The 20,418-nt window shown below is 48.3% G+C and overlaps 1 protein-coding gene across 1 annotated transcript; it reads left to right on the top strand.

Moving 5' to 3' along the window:
* Positions 1-13,142: 13,142 nt before the first annotated feature.
* Positions 13,143-17,652, top strand: LOC103702468 (receptor-like protein kinase HSL1). Its single transcript, XM_008784908.4, has 2 exons — positions 13,143-16,083; positions 16,924-17,652. Exons 1-2 carry the CDS (start codon positions 13,473-13,475, stop codon positions 17,313-17,315), a joined length of 3,003 nt encoding a protein of 1,000 aa, XP_008783130.1. The 5' UTR covers positions 13,143-13,472; the 3' UTR covers positions 17,316-17,652.
* Positions 17,653-20,418: the final 2,766 nt, after the last annotated feature.

Raw genomic sequence — 20,418 nt, 5'->3', positions numbered from 1 at the left:
ATCACTTTTTGTGATGAAGATGTAAAGGGGGTTCAGACCCCCCACGATGATGCCATGGTGATCTCCCTCACTATGGCAAACTATGATGTAAGGCGTGTTCTTGTGGATAGTGGAAGCTCAGCTGATATTTTGTTTTACGAGGCCTTCCAAAAGATGAGCTTGTCCAGACAATTGTTGCACAAAACATCCACCCCCCTCATAGGATTTACTGGTGACGCTATCTCGGCCGAAGGTGTCGTTGAGCTGCCTGTGACTGCGGGCGTTGCACCCGCAGAAGCCACGGTGCGGCTCGGGTTCTTGGTCGTCCGTGTTCCCTCGGCCTACAACGCTATCCTCGGACGACCCGGACTGAACGCCCTTCGCGCGGTGGTCTCTACGTACCACTTGCTCATGCGGTTCCCCACGGCGGCCGGGATTGGAGAGGTCCGAGGTGACCAACCGACCGCAAGGCAATGTTTCCTAGCAACTCTCAAAGGGAAGGAGCCCGTAGAAGCCTTAAGCGTCGAGTCCCTCGACGCCAGAGACGAGGTGGCCTTGCGGCACGGGGAGCCGGCCGAAGGTGTGATCGAAGTTCCCCTCGAGGAAGGTCGCCCGGACCGGACGGTCCGGGTCGGCACCAATCTCGACCCGGGAGCTCGGGCTCGGTTGGTGGAATTCCTCCGAGCCAACGCCAATGTATTTGCCTGGTCGGCGGCCGATGTACCTGGGATCGACCCGGAGGTCATTTCTCACGCTCTCAACGTCGACCCAATCCACCGACCAGTAAAGCAGAAGAAGAGACACTATGCCCCGGATCGGATCCGAGTGGTCGACCAGGAGGTAGACAAGCTCTTGGAGGCAGGATTCATAAGGGAGGTCAGCTACCCCGAATGGCTGGCAAATGTCGTACTTGTCCGGAAGCCGAGCGGAAAGTGGAGGATGTGCGTCGACTACACCGACCTGAACAAGGCATGCCCCAAGGATAGCTTTCCGCTTCCGCGGATAGACCAACTGGTCGACGCGACTTCCGGATATCAGCTGCTGTCTTTCATGGACGCCTTCTCCGGCTACAACCAGATAATGATGGCTCCACAGGACGAGGAGAAAACTGCCTTTATAACAGACCGGGGGCTGTACTGTTACAAGGTAATGCCCTTCGGTCTGAAGAATGCTGGCGCCACTTACCAGCGCCTCGTCAACAAAATCTTCAAAGAGCAAATCGGCCGGAATATGGAGGTGTACGTGGACGATATGCTGGTGAAGAGCCGCCATGCAGACCAGCACATCGCGGATCTGGAGGAGACTTTCGCCACCCTGCGAAAGTTTCGCATGAAGCTGAACCCAGCGAAGTGCGCCTTTGGCGCTTCGGCCGGGAGGTTCCTCGGTTTCATTGTCAACCAGCGGGGGATCGAAGCCAACCCTGACAAAATCAAGGCCATCCAAGATATGTCCCCTCCGACCAAAGTGAAGGAGGTTCAGGAGCTCGCTGGGAGGGTCGCCGCGCTCGGACGATTTGTGGCAAAGTCGGCCGAACGCTGCCAACCTTTCTTCAAGGTGTTGAAACGCCCGAAAGACTTCCTCTGGACGGCCGAATGTCAAGCAGCATTCGACCAGCTCAAGGAATACTTGGCATCTCCTCCCCTGCTGTCCAAGCCGCAAGAAGGAGAGATGCTCTACCTTTATCTGGCAGTCTCCCCAACCGCAGTCAGTGCGGTACTGGTTCGGGAAGAGGCAAAGTTCCAGAAGCCTGTGTACTACATCAGCCGGGTCTTACGGGATGCCGAGACGCGGTATACGAAGGCTGAAAAGATCGCCTTCGCGCTGCTGACTGCGACCAGGAGGCTTCGCCCCTATTTCCAGGCCCATTCTGTCACCCTCTTGACCGATCAACCGCTGCGGCAGATCCTCAGCAATCCTGAAAATGCAGGACGGCTGGTGAAGTGGGCAGTAGAACTTGGTGAGTTCGACATCCGCTACCAGCCCCGACCCGCTATCAAGGCCCAGGCGCTCGCGGATTTCCTCGCTGAGTGCACGGTGCAGGAGGCGGAACCTAAGTCGCCGGAAACACCCAGCCTCGACCTCCCGATTTGGACGCTTCACATCGATGGGTCGTCGAACCCCGAAGGTGGAGGGGTCGGGCTGGTCCTCACCAGCCCTGATGGAGTGATAGCCGAGTATGCCTTGAGGTTCGGATTTCCAGTGACCAACAACGAGGCGGAGTACGAGGCCCTAGTCACGGGACTCAAACTCACCAAGGAGCTCGGCATCCGGCGCCTGAAGGTCTTCACCGACTCTCAGCTGGTGGTCGGGCAGGTCCGTGGGGAGTTCGAAGCCCGGAACCCGACCATGCAGAATTACGTCCGGAAGGTGCGAGCACTCATTCCCGACCTCAGCAATGTCGACATCCAGCAGGTCCCAAGAAGTAAAAATGCCAGGGCCGACAGGTTGTCCCGCTTAGTGAGCGCAGACGCGCACAACTTGTCGAGGGCGATCTACCTGGAGACCCTGGATGCCCCGAGCATCGGCGAGGCTGGAGCGGTGATGGCGATTGATCCGGAGCCGTCTTGGATGGACCCGCTTGTCGCCTACCTCGCCGAAGGGATCCTCCCTGAAGACGAAGATCAAGCCCGGCGACTTGTTATGAAGTCCGCCCACTACGTACTCCATGAAGGGAGGCTGTATCGGACCTCGTTCACCGCCCCCTCTTAAAGTGCCTCCGCCCCTCGGAAGCGGCCTACGTCCTCGGCGAAGTCCACGAAGGCGTTTGCGGATCACACTTGGGGGCTAGGTCCTTGGCGCACAAGATCATGAGGCAAGGCTATTATTGGCCTACCTTGTTGGAGGACTCAAAGGATCATGTACGGAAATGCGACGCCTGCCAGCGCCACGCCAACGTCCAGAGAGTCCCTTCTGTCCCCTTGGCACCAATCACTGCACCCTGGCCCTTCGCCCAGTGGGGAATGGATATCCTCGGACCATTCCCCGTCGCTTCAGCTCAGCGGAAATTTTTGATTGTTGCAATCGACTACTTCACCAAGTGGGTGGAGGCAGAGCCGCTGGCCACTATCACGGAGGCGCAAGTCCGGAAGTTCGTGAAGAAGAACATCATTGTCCGATTTGGGGTACCTCGGGTCCTCATCTCGGATAATGGCCGATAGTTCGACAACAAGCATTTCCGTGACTTCTGCGAGGAGTTCGGGATCGAGCATCGGTTCACATCTGTGTCGCATCTCCAAACCAACGGCGAGGCCGAGGTCACAAATCGGACAATCCTCCAAGGAATCAAAGCGCGAATCGGTCGGACGGGGCAAGCTTGGGTCGAAGAACTCGAGAATGTCCTTTGGGCGTATCGGACCACGCATCGGACCCCTACCGGGGAGACGCCTTTCAGCCTAACCTATGGCACGGAAGCCGTTGTCCCCGTGGAGCTCGGACTCCCCTCACCTCGGGTGGCCGCGCACCGACCCGAGGCCAATTCGGAACAACTCCGAGGGAACCTGGATCTCTTGGAAGAAGCGAGGGAAATGGCGCAGGTTCGGATGGCGATGTATCAGCGGAGGGTGGCCCGATATTACAACTCCAAGGTCCGACCGAAGCTTTTCAGAATCGGAGATCTGGTGCTAAGGCGAGCTAAAGCATCTCAACCTGCGGAAGGTGGAAAGCTAGCGCCAAATTGGGAAGGCCCGTATAGGGTTCGCTGGGTAAACCGACCTGGCTCCTACCAGTTGGAGGCCCTAGATGGTCGAGAAATTCTAAGGAGCTGGAATTCCGCTAACCTGCGGATGTATTACCAGTAGAACGACAATGCCAGAAAGACAGTTCAAAAATGTATAACACTTTTCATTTCAATAATTTCTGGTTACAACGGCGTGCTCGTGTGATTACAAGGAATTCCCAGAGGGGAATTAGGGTGTAAAGAAAGTAAAGAAGAGGTGGAGACTCCGAGGAGCTGAAGATCTGGGATCCCGAAACCTCCATCTGAAGCGGTTGCAATCCCGCCGGAAGTGGGTGCTTCCAACCGGAGGCGCCATCAGCGTCTCACGAAAGAGACGAAGAGCCGGCGCGGATGAAGAAGAAGTGGACGAAGGAGAAGTCCACACTGCCTCCAACCGGAGGCGCCATCCACGCCCCACGAAAAGGACGAGGAGCCGCCGCAGACGAAGCTCCCGCTGCCTCCAGGGAAACGCCACCTCCAAGGGATATTCCGGTCCTCCCCAGTGCTAGGGGAGAGAAGGAATACAAGGGAGAAGAGCATATGGAGGCGCGGTCCCGGATCAAGCGCCTGGTGCGGAGCTCAATCGGGAGGCCGAACTTCAAGGAGGGGAGACGTGATCCCGGATGAAACGCCTAGAGCGGAGTTCCGCCGGGGAGAACCTCCTTGTTGATCCCAGATGAAACGGCTAGTTGGCGGAAGTCGCGAAGGGCGCGCCTCCCGTTCCTTCGGTAGGGGTCTCTCAACCATGCGCCGGAGAGGAGGCCCACGATCCATGGCAACCTGAACGGCTCCGGCTTGGCAGGCTCCATCGCACCTGCACCTATATTTATAGCCAAACTGCGGCCCCCCGGTCGTTTCGATGCGGGTGGCTCCAATAAATGTGGGCGCATTGAATCCGGAGCTGATCCGGCTCTCGAGGCATATCCTCCCGCGATTTCCTAAGCGTCATTCTCCTTAATCGCATTCTTTGTGCAGGACACTCCGGGTGGCCTGTACCCTTAGGTCCACGTATCTCCGCTCGCGCCCCAGGCCGCGTCCGCCTCGAAGAACGCGCGTATCACGGCCGCTTAACTGACACTCCTCGCAAGCAGCAACTGGCGATCCGATTTCCCAAGTAACCCCTTAATTAGCATTTAATGCCCATCAGGTGTTCCCCAGGCGACGCTTGAAGAGGAGGAGAAACACGGTCGCAGCTGGCCACGGAGAGATCCCGTCGGGCGGCAAGCGACAGGCGCACGACCAGCGAGCGGAATTTCCCGAGGCTCGGCCCTCGGATGCCAGGCTAACCCGATGATCATCCCGGGAGCAGACTAGCCTGAAGCCCCGACCGGTCGCCTCGGCTTGCGCCAGCCTTGGCCGACCAGCGAGCGGAATCTCCCGAGGCTCGGCCCTCGGATGCCAGGCTAACCCGATGATCATCCCGGGAGCAGACTAGCCTTAAGCCCCGACCGGTCGCCTCGGCTTGCGCCAGCCTTGGCCGACCAACGAGCGGAATCTCCCGAGGCTCGGCCCTCGGATGCCAGGCTAACCCGATGATCATCCCGGGAGCAGACTAGCCTGAAGCCCCGACCGGTCGCCTCGGCTTGCGCCAGCCTTGGCCGACCAACGAGCGGAATCTCCCGAGGCTCGGCCCTCGGATGCCAGGCTAACCCGATGATCATCCCGGGAGCAGACTAGCCTGAAGCCCCGACCGGTCGCCTCGGCTTGCGCCAGCCTTGGCCGACCAACGAGCGGAATCTCCCGAGGCTCGGCCCTCGGATGCCAGGCTAACCCGATGATCATCCCGGGAGCAGACTAGCCTGAAGCCCCGACCGGTCGCCTCGGCTTGCGCCTGCCTTGGCCGACCAACGAGCGGAATCTTCCGAGGCTCGGCCCTCGGATGCCAGGCTAACCCGATGATCATCCCGGGAGCAGACTAGCCTGAAGCCCCGACCGGTCGCCTCGGCTTGCGCCAGCCTTGGCCGACCAACGAGCGGAATTTTCTGAGGCCTAACCCTCGGATGCCTGGCTTAGCGCCGGAAGGATTTCCTGAGGCCTAACCCTCGGATGCCTGGCTTAGCGCCGGAAGGATTTCCTGAGGCCTAACCCTCGGATGCCTGGCTTAGCGCCGGAAGAATTTCCTGAGGCCTAACCCTCGGATGCCTGGCTTAGCGCCGGAAGAATTTCCTGAGGCCTAACCCTCGGATGCCTGGCTTAGCGCCGGAAGAATTTCCTGAGGCCTAACCCTCGGATGCCTGGCTTAGCGCCGGAAGAATTTCCTGAGGCCTAACCCTCGGATGCCTGGCTTAGCGCCGGAAGGATTTCCTGAGGCCTAACCCTCGGATGCCTGGCTTAGTGCCGGAAGAATTTCCTGAGGCCTAACCCTCGGATGCCTGGCTTAGTGCCGGAAGAATTTCCTGAGGCCTAACTCTCGGATGCCTGGCTTAGTGCCGGAAGAATTTCCTGAGGCCTAACCCTCGGATGCCTGGCTTAGCGCCGGAAGAATTTCCTGAGGCCTAACCCTCAGATACCCGGCCTAGCGCCAGAAAAATTTCAAGGGTCGGGAGTCAGCGAGACGCTACCAAGAGTTAAAAAGAAGGACGAAAGTGAAATGAAGAAACTCTATTTGCATTAACTTTCATTGTTTCAGGGCCGAGACTCATACAACTTGGCAAAACGCCAACACACAAAGAAAAGTACAGAGGGTCAGCTTGGAGGAACCCCCGGGTCGGGAACGCCCGGCACGTCTGCAAGGGGTAGAGAGACGGTTGGAGAATCAGCAGGCAATGGCGCCGGAGGGGAGTCGAGAAGGGAGATCCCACTCAGGTCAATTTCGGGGTACTTAGCCGACACCCTTGCCAGGCCTTCCTCGAAGCCTAAGACAAAGGAGTCGGACCCCGCGTCCGACATGTCACGGACGAACTCGTCAGACTGACGATAGGCCTGTACCGCCCCCGACATGTCACGGGTGAACTCGGCGGACTGACGATAAGCCTGTACCGCCTGACGCCCGATCTCCGCACTCTTCTCGGCCAGCGCCGCCTCTGCTCGCTCCATAATCTAAGCTTTTGCCTCCAAGACCTTCGCCACAATCCGGTCATCCGCCTCGGAGGAGACCCTCAGCAGATCAGCCTGGGCCTCCTTGTGCTTCGCCTCGGCAGCGATGCGAGCAGCCTCAGCCTCCTCCAGGCGCGAATGAAGCTCCTGGTCGCTCGCGCGGGACTTCTCCAAAGCCGACTCCAATTCGCCCAGCTTGGCTTCAAGAGACCGGGTCCGGTTGCGGGCGTTGTCGGCTGACCGCTGGGCCTTCTCCCACCTCTCCCGGTAGTCGGCAGCCTTCCGGGACTGCTTCTCGGCCCGCTCCTCCGCCTTCTTGATCTCGCCCTCGAGACATGAGGCAACCTTGAGTTGCTCCCGAGCCTCCAACAGTTGCTTTTCTGTGCTCGGTTCGTAGACAGCCTACGTGAATCGAGTAAATCGTTTCAAATTTCATCCAACAGTAATTGAGCAGATATATTAAACAAGCCACAATTGCTCAGTTTGTAGGAATTTTTCTGTGCTGGTTTCGTAGACGGTCTACGAGATTCTTAGTAAATCGTTGCAAATTTCATCCAACCGTGCATTGTATCAATCTAGTAAAGGCATTCAAAGCTTGGCTTTTTTTTTTTTTGGGGACACTGGTGGACATAAAAACGCCCACGTATGCAGACGTTAAAGAATTCTCATGGTTTCCATGCAAGCTCAAGAGGCCGCTTGATGGATATAAAGAAAGCACGAAGCCAGATGCACTTCAAGTTGAATTACTCCATTTGCCCGCGGGACATGGAAGTTTTGGTGGATAAATGATAACACATGAACAAAAATTGTTCCCTGCCCAAGGAAAAATATGCAGGCACTTTTCTCAAAAATAAAAAAATATGCAGGCACTTTTCTCAAAAATAAAAAAATATGCATGATCTCATAAATACAGTATATTTTTTCTCTAAGAAAAAAAACATGCATCCTAAAAAATATGTTCATTTTGATCTCAAAAAAAAATATTAGACGATATCTCTCCTGCGCTCTCTTAAATATAATACCTTTTCTTCCATCAAAAGTCTCTGGACAATTCATCTTTCTCTCACTCTCCCACCTTTTTTTTTAATACCTATGCATTAACAGGGGCAAAATACTGGTACGAGCTGATACTTCGGCATACCTTTAAGAAATGTACATAGCTCTCACAAAGTTTTAAAAACCCACAAAAGAAAGTGATGAATTTGATTATATTCTGTGCATCCAACTCGAAGAGAACATACTTCTAAGTAGATTCATAGAGGCCATAAGTTATTGCCACAAGAAAATTTCTCCATGCGACTGATATGGATTATGGATGGTAACTTCTTATTTCACCTCTTTCTTCTACTTCACCATCAAAATATTAATACTGTGAATCGGAGCTTATTCCTTTTTTTTTCCCGGGGGGGGGGGGGGGGGGGGGACAATCCCAACTTCTAATAATTACGTATCTACTTAGCAACATAAGATTCTGAATTCAAACTTTAGATGGTGCAATTCAGATATTTGAACTTGAACAATTATAATTCTGATGGATGTCTCTCATTCTCTCTCAGAAAAAGAAAAATAAAACATATTGCCATGTACCCCAAAAAAGTTACCATAAAACATATTGTGATTTAGCGAAGATAAAGATATTGAGGATGTGTTTATCGTGGCCTAGGCTAACATGTTTTTGAAGATAAAGATATTGAGGAGGTGTTTATCGGGCTCGTTTGGTTCACGGGAAGCATTTTTCTTCCTAGGAATATGATTCCTGGGAAACAAATTCCTAGGAAGAGAATGCCTAGAAAAGTACTTTTGGCATGTTTGGTTGACCATGGAAAAGTGACAAATTTCCAAGGTGCTTATGTTTGGTTGGCCATCTACTTTCCTAAGAAAGTTATATATAATTCCTATTATGCCCTTAATAAAAATTAAGTTTTTAATGCCTCTTTAATACTTCTTTAATGCTGAAGGGATTTTTTGGGAAAAAGTAAAAATGGAGTGATTCCCGCCTCATGGGAAAGTAACTTTCCTATGTTTCTCATGGGAAAGACTTTCCCATGAAATGTGGGAATCACATTTCCATGGGAATACTACTTTTTCTTCTCTCTCTTTTGAAAACTCCAATCAAATAAGAGGCATCTCATTATTTTTCCGTTGACCACACTTTCCTTCTTCTTTTTCCACGAACCAAACGAGCCCGAAGAGATTTAGGAACAGCAGATTAACCAAGAATATTCGATCCCCACGCGGTCTCCCCCACCGACGCTTCCGTTCATCTGGAGATGAAACGAGGCCGTGCGACATGTCGGCCCCCTCGGCAGCGGACAGATTTCTAGCGAATCCTGGCAGGGCACCGAAATCCATTTAGTGGGCCCCAGTCCACGCAAAATTCCAAAACGATTTTTCTCATTTTTGTTAACCCGAGGTCCCACCCAGTGTGGACCCCACATAAAAGTTGGTGACGAGTGAGTTCCAATGTTGTCAGATCTTATATAAGGTGCATTGAGTATTACTGTTTGGGCAATGTGCTTGCTTTCGGCTGGTCAAAACATCTTCTCGCCAGCTAAGAGTAAATTTGACCTGCAATGGCGAATTTAAGCTCTCCATTAAAAATTTCTGACACATCTCACAAGTGTACTGGGCAAATCGTTCATTTTAATTTAAAATAGAAAATGACAGTCACCCCGTAACTTTGCCCGGGTTGCGAGTGCCTCCTTGATTTTAAAATATTTCGATTAGATACCTCGAGCTGTACTTTCAATTCTGTTTGATCCTTCCAATCCATCTTTGTTATTATGCGTTACGCTGACAAAATACCTCTTTATATTTTAATAAAATTATAAATATGTCTCTACATTTCGAATTACCCTAGTGTCAATCTTACATTTTTGTACATTGGGACAATATGGCCTGGTATTCTCTTAATTCGGATCAGTGCTCACCGAAAATGCTAATTTGTTAGCTGATGTGGAGATAGTTATATCATCTGGACCCATCATCGTCATCATCTTCACGATCAAAAATCATCCTCAAATCTTCCTCCAACCCTAACCTCCGACCATCCTATCCAAGGCGAGAACGACAATCTCCTCGCCTCCTACCTTGTCTACATCTCTATCTCTGCCTCCTTTTTGCTATGTCAAATTTCATCTTCTTTTTTTAAAAAAATCCACATCACATAGTTAGATCTAACGAAGGGTTATGTGATTGCAATTGAAAGCTATCTTTTATCTTCAATAAAATAAAATATTTTACTCAAATAAACCGGTGAAGTGTCAAAACAATATGCTTTCAATTTCTATTCTATAAGGCTGCAATATTTGTTATTAAAAATTCCATAACTGTTAATGCGAGCTAAAATTGATAATGGTTATTTAAATTGCGCGTCTTACCCAAAAAAAAAAAAAAAAAGAAAAGATAATGGTCGGATGGCACCCGCTATTTAAAATTCGTCGTCGTCGTGTGTGTTTACAGCTGCTATTTTAAAATTCGTCGTTGCGTGTGCGAACCTCAACTCAAAATTGGCCGGTCTCTCATTTCACTTTTACACCGAAGTCCCTCCTCTTACAAGTAATAACGAGACGGCCTTCCTTGTAGCGGATCGAGGCTCCCACGAGTCTTATCCGCCCTTTCCTCGTTTCCAAATGCTCTTCCCACTTTCCCCGAGAAGACATAAGAAAAAAGCGGGGCTAGTTTTTGAAGTGGGAGCATAGTTGGTGGGTTGGCAGAATAGAGAAAGGACCAGTCGCTTGGCTCCCGGCCTCCACTGATTCGCAGCAGAGTCCCAGAAATACTTAGCTGGTAGCAGTATTACTAGCTGGACTTCAATGTCCGCCATGATAAATTCACAGCTGACGTGCAACCTTTTCATTGCTCGAAGATAAGATACACTGCAACAACTGCCCAAAGGCCGAGAGAGACCGAGATGTAGATAGATAGCGTAAGGAATAGCACAGAAGAGTACACCCATCAGACATTACCAACCCGGGTCAGCTTTATGAAGTCGGCAGCTCACGAGCATTGACTTCGGGCCCCTCTCTCTTTCTAAAAACACTTCAATTGGCATTTTAACAGTGAGGTAGAGAGAGTATCCCAACCCTCCGTTTGTTGTATCCCCCAGTTCCAGGGGCCTCTGCCATCAGATGGTCCTGCTTGCTTGTTTGTTCCTTTTATGTTTTTTTTTTGTTTTTGTTTTAATGTATGAGTACATCCAATAATTTTTTTTAAAAAAAGAAGTATATGATATGAAGAAGAAGAAATCGTGTTATAATCCTTCTCAAAAAACTCTTTTAAATGATGCGCAGTATAGAAGGCAATTTAGTCTGCTGCAGCTAATCATGAATTCTAAATGTGGCGAGAAAAATTATTAGGTGAAATAAAAAGTTGGCGGGGCGAACTATTAGGCCAACGCCCAGCTATACGGTGGGTCTGGTTTTCTTGTATGGGCCCGCGACAGCTCCGTATGATGATACTGGTACCGAAGGGACCATCGTTTGGTTGGTCCGCTAGGGTAATCGCATGTTTGGTTCTGATGATTATGCCCTATTGCCAGGGAAAGGGGAAAATTAACCTGTATAAATTAAGAATTACATGAATAAAGAATACTCTCCCCATTTTAGATTCCTCGACTCTTGTTTTAACTTGTTCATTTGGGCATATAATCGCCATCAACATCAGATTATCACAACAGCTAATCTTGCTATTACTGTTGACCAATGTTTACATTTTAATTATTGTCAATTTTGCTATTACTGTTGACCGATGGTGTGCATCTTTGATATCTTGACACTTGATGTTATTGCTATCACAGCTAGTAAATTTGCTAATAATATAGTTGCTACTATTATTATAATAATTATTACGTGCATTACTATTAGTTTGAGTGCAGTATATGTATTATTAAGGTTGCACATGCTGCAGTAGATGGTAATCAGCTTTCTCCTCATCTCCTAAGATTTCATCCTTTCTTTTGGAGGCAGGTTTTTTCGGTTGTGTGATTGTTTTATTAAAGACTTGCTTAACTTGTGCCATGGCAAGGATAATTTCTATTTTTACTCATAAAATTGGGGAAAAAATGCAACCGCGACAAGCTATCCTAATGTCCTTTTAGGTTGAATTCCATCTGCTAAATTTTAAAAATTAAATCAACAGCTGATTTATTGAAATTCATGGGACATAAGTTTGTTGTCAAAATTGAGGGAATAGCGAGCTGTGACTCAAGCGAGGGGTAGAAACATGATAACATTTACCTAGCTGTAAGTGCGCTGATAACATTTCAGGCTAAGCATATATTCAGAGAGACCAACAAAGCTGCAGACTACGTGGCTACTTATGTGGCCTGCCACTCCAGAGGCATTCTATAGGTCTGGGAGGGAGGGTTGCTTAGGGCACTCTGTGAGTTGCTGTTTTCTGATTTTATTAAGTATATTCATACTCGTAATATATAAAATATCCATTTTAGCAAAAAAAAATATCTGCTTTAGCGAGAGAAAAAAATACTCTGCTCCCTAGAGCTCCATTTTATACGAGATAAAAGGAGTGAGATTCTCTCCATTTACACGACTTAACTTCAATAACGATGTTTGATGAGCACATTAATGAAGCATACAAAGGTTGATAGATTTGTGGACTTGCTTCGACTTCATCCCGGAATATTTACATCATGTTTCTTTTTAACTTGGTCAATGCAATTGTTGCCGGCCTAATTTCAAGAAAAGAAAACTCAACATTTTATTAATATTTAATTGATCTGAATATTGTTTCTTTCGCATTTAAAAATGATGAGTCATTTTAAAAATGGGTTGTGTCCCGTAGTCCCATCACAATTTATAATTTTCAAATTAGGGCTCGATCCTCTCAATGCGCGAGAGAGGGCCCAGGTAGGTTTAATAAACTCGCTCGCATGAGCCGACAAAGCAGATAAAACGTCCAGCAAAAAGAGTGGGGCTGGCCCATTACTATCAAGTTGGACCATGCACGTTCGACAGGAATCCAGTAAAACGCAGTCGCAAAACCAGGGTCTAAATCTACCACAACCCTTCAAGTAGACCTCAGTCAAGTTTTAAAGAACTGAGCTATAAGCTTGCATCCATTACCATACACCATCTGCAAGTCTGCAACCTAAATAACTGGTAGGTGGCAATATAAATATATAATAAACACAGTGTCCAACCATGTATTTTAAGTTTTGGATCCTTTACAGCCTAGTTGTTAGAGAACTGGGAACGTGAGTGTGCGATTTCTAGATGCTGCGTGCATATTATGAACAGGAATTGTAAAATATAATAATATGATTTATGTGAAGTTTTAGACAACCATTATTTGACACCTACAATGCGAGGCATACAAGAAGAATCGAGATATTAAAGAATTTAATCTAAATAATCACCATTAAATCCCAAGAGACCAGCCAAGCACCTCCTGAGAATTAATAAGTGCTGTCATTTTTAATGGCTGGTAAACCAGTTTCTATCCCAACTTCTTAAAATTTCTCACACTCTCGTTGTACGCAGCAAGCGCCCTTTGGCCGCCCCACTCGTCCCCACTCTCTTCTCTCCCTTTCAGCGCCGATGAGACGGCCAGATGGCCCTTGGAATTGCTCTCTTCTCGGGAGCTCAAATTCCCTTCTCTCTCCCTCGCACACACTCCCCCACCCCCACCTTCGTATAGTTAGAAGTCCTTGACTCCACCTGAACTCGTTCACAGAAAGAGAGGGGGAGAGAGAGCTAGAACCGAACTTCCAAAACTCGCCACCATGAGACTTCTTCGTGTCTTCTTTCTCTTCTTCCATCTTTTGCACACCTCCTTCTCTCTCAACCAAGAAGGCCTTTATCTTCTCGAGGCCAAGCGAGGCCTGGACGACCCTGACAATGCGCTGTCGAACTGGAACCCCCGCGACGCCACGCCGTGCAACTGGACCGGCGTGTTCTGCTCGCCGCCCGCCACCCCTTCCTCCGACCCCACCGTCACCTCCGTCAACCTCTCTATGAAGAACCTCGTTGGACCCTTCCCCGCCGCCCTCTGCCGCCTCCCCTCCCTTGTCTCCCTCTCCCTCTCTAGCAACTACATCAACTCCTCCCTCCCGGACTCCTCCCTCCGCCCCTGCCCTTCCCTCTCCCACCTCAACCTCTCCATCAACAACCTCGTCGGCCCCCTCCCCGCCGCACTCGCTTCCCTCCCTTCCCTCCTCTCCCTCGACTTGTCGGCGAACAACTTCTCCGGGCCCATTCCCCCCTCCTTCGCCGACTTCCCCCGTCTCGAACGCCTTTCCCTCGTCAACAACCTTCTAAACTCCACCATTCCTTCTTTTCTGTCCAATGTCTCCACCCTCCGCGAGCTCAACCTCTCTTATAACCCCCTCACCCCCGGCCCCGTCCCCGCCAAGCTCGCCGAACTCCGCTCTCTCGAACAGCTCTGGCTCGCCGACTGCAATCTTATCGGCGAAATCCCCCCCCAACTGGGCCACCTCGCCAACCTCATCAACTTCGACCTCTCCAGCAACTCCCTCTCTGGACCCATTCCGCCGAGCCTCACCCACCTCTCCAGCGTCGTCCAGATCGAGCTATATCACAACTCCCTGTCCGGGCCCATCCCTTCGGGCTTCTCCAAGCTCGCCAATCTCCGTCACATCGATGCCTCCACGAACCAGCTCGAGGGTCCGCTCCCTGAGGACTTCTTCGACGCCCCTCTGCTCGAAACCGTCCACTTCTACGATAATCAGCTCACCGGTAGCATCCCCGGCCATCTGTCTCGCGCTTCGAACCTCGTCGATCTGAAGCTCTTCCGTAACCAGCTGAACGGCTCGCTGCCGGCGGATTTCGGCAAGAGCTCCCCTCTGATCTATCTTGATCTCTCGGACAATTTGCTCTCCGGGGAGATCCCGGCGAGTATCTGCGACCACGGCGTGCTGCAGGAGCTCCTTTTGATCGATAACATGTTCGGCGGGAACTTGCCGGAGAGTCTCGGCCGCTGCCGGGCGCTCACACGGGTCCGGCTCACGAACAACCGGCTCTCCGGCGAGGTCCCGGCCGGCATGTGGGGCCTGCCCCACCTGTGGCTTCTCGAGCTCAAAGGTAATTCCTTTTCCGGTGGGATCTCTCCGGTTATCTCCAACGCCGCAAACCTCTCCAACCTCGTCATCACCGACAACCAGTTCAGCGGCGGTATCCCATCGGAAATGGGAGCTCTGTCCAAGCTGTATGAGTTCTCGGCTGCGAACAACCGGCTGACGGGGCCGCTGCCGTCGTCTCTCGGCAACTTGGCGCAGCTGGGCCGGCTCAACCTCCGCAACAACTCCTTGTCGGGCGAGTTGCTCAGAGGGATCGAATCGTGGAAAAAGCTGAGCGAGCTGAACCTCGCTTATAATGAATTCTCTGGTGGGATACCGCAGGAGCTCGGCGACCTCCCGGTGCTCAACTATCTCGACCTCTCAAACAACGTGCTCACCGGCGAGATCCCCGGCCAGCTGCAGAACTTGAAGCTCAACCAATTCAACGTATCCAACAATCAGTTGTCGGGATCTCTTCCGCCCTTGTTTGCGACCCAGGTCTACCGCAGCAGCTTCTTGGGCAACCCTGGGCTGTGCGCGGACCAGCCGGGGCTGTGCCCTGCTTCGCAGGGAGGCAGAAGGACTCGCCACGAGTTCTTCTGGCTGCTCCGGGCGATCTTCATGCTCGCGGCGCTGGTCCTGCTCGTCGGGGTGGCATGGTTCTATTGGAGGTACCGGAACTACAGGAGGTCCAAGCTGGGAACGGATAGGTCTAAGTGGACGCTGACCTCGTTCCACAAACTAGGATTCAGCGAGTACGAGATCTTGGACTGCCTCGACGAAGACAACGTGATCGGCAGCGGCGCGTCCGGGAAGGTATACAAAGCCGTTCTCGGCAATGGGGAGGCAGTTGCGGTGAAGAAGCTCCGGGGAGCATCGAACAGGGATGCGGACGATGATGTGGATCGGACAGTGGATGACCATTTCGAAGCAGAGGTTGCAACTCTGGGGAAGATCAGGCACAAGAACATCGTCAAGCTGTGGTGCTGCTGCACTCACAAGGATTGCAAGCTGCTGGTTTATGAATACATGCCCAAGGGAAGCCTGGGGGACCTGCTGCACGGCAGCAAGGGCGGGCTCTTGGATTGGCCGACGAGGTATAAGGTTGCGGTGGATGCGGCGGAGGGGCTGTCGTATTTGCATCATGATTGCGTGCCGCCGATTGTGCACAGAGATGTCAAGTCGAACAATATCCTGTTGGATGGAGAGTTTGGAGCACGGGTGGCGGATTTCGGGGTTGCAAAGGCAGTGGAAGCGATTGGGAAGGGGCCAAAATCCATGTCGATTATTGCGGGTTCATGTGGATATATCGCGCCAGGTTTGTTCGATCCATGTTTGTACGTGTTCTTCTTAAGTTGGATACACTTGTTTCCGTCCTCCATGTTAGTATATATTATGCAGGCAACGCAATTTCTATAGTTTGCTCTGTACTTTCTAAACGCTGTCTTCTTCACTTATATCGCCTCATTATACATATCTATGTTTTTAATTTCCTTCTCTCTAAGCAGTTTGTTCTTGCTGTCTCCTCTCCTTAACCTCAGTTCTGAACTTCCAAAAATTTGCGTCATGAAAGTTTTTGTCGCTAGTGTATACGGAAGGTTTTTACTTCCGTTCTTTTCGCTTGGATTCGTCTTAAGCTCTGCAGCTGAAGATTTACATGTCTACCATTGATCTTACCTGATTTGAATAAAACTTGAGGCACTGTCCAATCTCTGTAGTTTGGAGACTTGCCCGTATCCCTGCTCAGTTTCTGCATGCGCATCTAGTTATATTGTCTATTGATCTAGAAGTATTTATTTTTCTTTTTTGCAGATTATGCTCAATTATTTTTTAAAAATAACCAGCTATATCTGCATTTTTCTAAGATTGATGTACGAAGGGTTTGCTGAAATCTCTCATCACAAATTCAGATGCTCTTTCCTATCAGGACTGAGCTGTCTCCAGGAAAAGAAAATCAGATAGATCTCATTTAAGCTAATTTTGATTGCTATCTGATGCGATAGGTTACTATAAACTGACTTCAACTTTTTAGTCCGCTAGTCTTCAAAGCTTGTGCTTTGTTATATGGTCTCAATGCATCTATTTGCTTTAACTACTGGAGGCCTGAAACTTTTTGTTGCAGATTTCACATATTAATAAACTTCTGGATGCATTGCAGAGTATGCTTACACTCTTCGGGTGAATGAGAAGAGTGACATATATAGCTTCGGTGTCGTCATTCTGGAGCTGGTGACAGGAAGGCTCCCTGTGGATCCAGAGTTTGGGGAGAAGGACCTGGTGAAGTGGGTATGCGGCACAATAGATCAGAAGGGTGTCGAACATGTGATTGACCCTAAGCTTGACGTGTGCTTCATGGAGGAGATAAAAAAGGTCCTCAAAATTGGCCTTCTTTGCACCAGTTCCCTCCCCATCAACCGCCCTTCCATGAGAAGGGTAGTGAAGATGCTGCTAGAAGTGAGTACTAACAAGCCTAATAAGCCCGAGAAGAGGGACGGAAAACTCTCCCCCTACTACTACGAGAACGCATCCGACCAGGGGAGTATTGTTTGAAGACGACCAAGTTTCCTGTAATTTGCTTTCGGGGAAAGTGATTCATATCATCTGGTGGAAAGACTCATATAAGGCAGGTCCGAAAATATTGTAAACGGATTCTCCGTATGCTCCTTTTCTTTTCTTGTAGCCCAGGCAGCTCTGAAGGAGGCAAAAAAAAGAAAAGCAAAAAGAGGCACTTCCTTTAGGCATCTTGCTATTTGCTGCTTTGTTCTGGTTGCTGTTGGCACAGGCATTTGTGCCGCTAGTAAAGTGTTGAGCGACCATAGATTGTACGATTCTGTTTGAATTCTTGAATGACGCCATGGTTGAGAGACTCAGAATTGCATTCACTTCTTGAATTACGCTGAGAAATTACGGTTGCTTTGGCTTATATAAATGTAACATCGCTCTATGGAAGACAGCTATATAAATTAAATTATGAGGATGCCTGTACGAGTAGTGATTGATCTAGGGACCTCATTAATTTCTAGAATGCCTGACGGTCCCCACTCTGCAGTATATCTATACTATTTTCTGACTTCCACCGAGACAGCCTAGATGCTGGGGCTGTTGGTCGTGCTCGTGCTCTTAAAATCGCTTTCATCCTTGCGTGTTGCTGGTAGATGCGGTAAACTGGTTATTTTACGTGTCAATATTCCCTAGATATGTCCGCCTCCCACTTTGCAAAAATTATTAAAGTAAATTGTATATTCTTGAAGCCACGTTTAGGTCTTAAGGGCTGTATGGACTGTGGTAAGTTGGGAAGAAAATATCGAAGATCAGGTCAGAGTAAGAATATGAAGGTGTAGGCGGTGGTTGCCCATAAATTGGGCGTTCTGAAGCCAGACACAGACAAGCTTGGAAAGGGAAAAGACAGTAGTTTAACTATGACGCTAATTAAGATGAGTGATCCTGAGACAATCTCAAATCAGGAGCTAGCTGGATGAAAGTTGCTTGGATGGAGAAAAATGGTGGCTCAAAGAAGTGGAAGATAGAAGGTCAAGCAGCAGGAGGGTCCTAATCAAAGCATTGATGCCGAAGTTGTTCAAAAGAGTGCTGATGGTTGAAAGTTCTTGTTGGTATATTTCTAGAAAGCAAGTGGATGGTAGAGAATAACAGAAACAGATATCAGTGCCCTTTGAGCCAGTAGAACTTGATTCGTGACAGCTCAAATGGAATATAAATTGTCATTGTTATTGATAAATCTGATCCATGGAACAAATCAAGTGGCTTTAAGTTTTAGGAGGGAAGGAAGATGTGAAGGATGGAGGACATCACCGTCATGACAGCGAATGCAGTGGGATGGGCGGGGACAATTCCTTGTTAAAGCGGCATTATGGAGCATTTTTGAACAATCAAACCCGAGACTTAGATCTTGTTTGGCAGAGTTGTTGGCAGTAGAACTTCCGAAAATAATACTTTTTGAAGTAGAGCTTTTATAAAAAATTATTTGTTGTTTGGTAACTACATTTTTAAAGTAATGTAAAATTTTAATAGTGTTTTGTAAGCAAACTGATAAAGCACTTTTGATGTAATAAAATGACCATAAATAACATTACATAGTATTATACAACGAAACATAATAAAATATAATATATATTATTACATAAATATATAATATAATATAATATTACTGTAATGTAATATAATATTATTATAATATGGTAAAATAATATTGTATACAATAACATAATAATATAATATAATTTGATATTATATAATATAATATATCAATATATTATAATATAATATAATAACATATTATATTTATAGTATAATACAATAATAAAGATATAAAATATTATAATTATTATCATTATATATTAATAAATATATAAAAATATTTTTTATAATTGTAATATTTTATTATAGGTATTTGGTCTTTAAAAATAATAATAAATCAAAATAGCTTTCTAACGCACGCTAAAAGTACTTTTTTTTAAAAAAAAACTTTATTTTAAAACTTTTTTTAAAGAAGATATTTTAGCTTTCTAACAAAACTAAAACAACTTTTCAATTTTTTTACCAACCACTTCTAAACGGAGCCTTACTCCTAAAGCCAAGGATGGTGAAGTAAAATAATCAATGCAAGAAAATCCTCTGACATCAGAATGGATCATGCTCATCATAAGGGTAGAACTTGAGAAGCATTATGGAGCATCTTAGAAAGCCTACAATTTGGACAGTCAATCTTTGCTTTCGGCGCTTGCTCCTGGGGTGACACCGGTGATGTAAAATAACAAAGGAAAGACAATCCACCAACATGAAAATTGATCATGTTAGAGCCCCAAAACTATGCATAATGCTGCTTCCTAGATACAAGAGTTAATAGTTTTTATCTCTTATTTAAAACATTCCAAAAGCTTTTGTTTATGTGCAAAGTATTTAGAAACATCCAGATATGAGAACACCATGCTTGTACTCTAGATCAGTTCAAGGTACTAGTTACAATGTTTCATTGCAATCAAAGCACTGTATCTGGGGCTGCCGTAATCCCCATGAAGCTATTCTTCAGGATAAACAAATCCATCCAGCAGGGATCTCTGGTAAGTATTCACATTCAAATACCCTATGACTGAAGAGTCATGGCATTCTTTTTTTCCAAGAAGGAAGTTCTGGAATATCTCCTACTTTCACTAGGAACAACCGCCCTACAAGATGGAACAGTGGTGGGGACCAAGTGTCGGTCATGCACTTTCCACACCAAGGGGTTTCCTCTTAGCCTTTGGCGTTGGCCTAATCAAGGTGTGCCGCCTTGACCGAATGTAGATAGCGCCAATGCAAAGGAAATAATCGGCACTTTGCTCCTCCAAACTCCAAGTATGCTCGGCTATGGATGGAGTCTTGCACTCCTCTTCGGAATCTAAAGTCTTGCTTGCCAATGAAGACAACTCATTTGAGAATGCAGAGGCATCAAAGGCAACTTTGATTCAGTTGAAAAGGAAATACAATATCTAAGGAGGGATTGATGGTTCCCTTCCTTAGCCAAATCCAAGGGGGGTTGATTTACCCTGCCTTGGCCCAAGTCCCTTAGGACCGAAATTAGGCAATAATGCCTACCCAAGCCTATGGCCGAATGCACTTACAAGTGGCTAACTATTCAATGGTTCAAAAGTCCCTC

Source organism: Phoenix dactylifera, chromosome 8, assembly GCF_009389715.1.
Source record: "Phoenix dactylifera cultivar Barhee BC4 chromosome 8, palm_55x_up_171113_PBpolish2nd_filt_p, whole genome shotgun sequence".
Classification (NCBI taxonomy): Eukaryota; Viridiplantae; Streptophyta; class Magnoliopsida; order Arecales; family Arecaceae; genus Phoenix; species Phoenix dactylifera.
The sequence above is the reverse complement of the archived record's forward strand: the minus strand, read 5'-3'. Positions and strand labels throughout refer to the sequence as shown.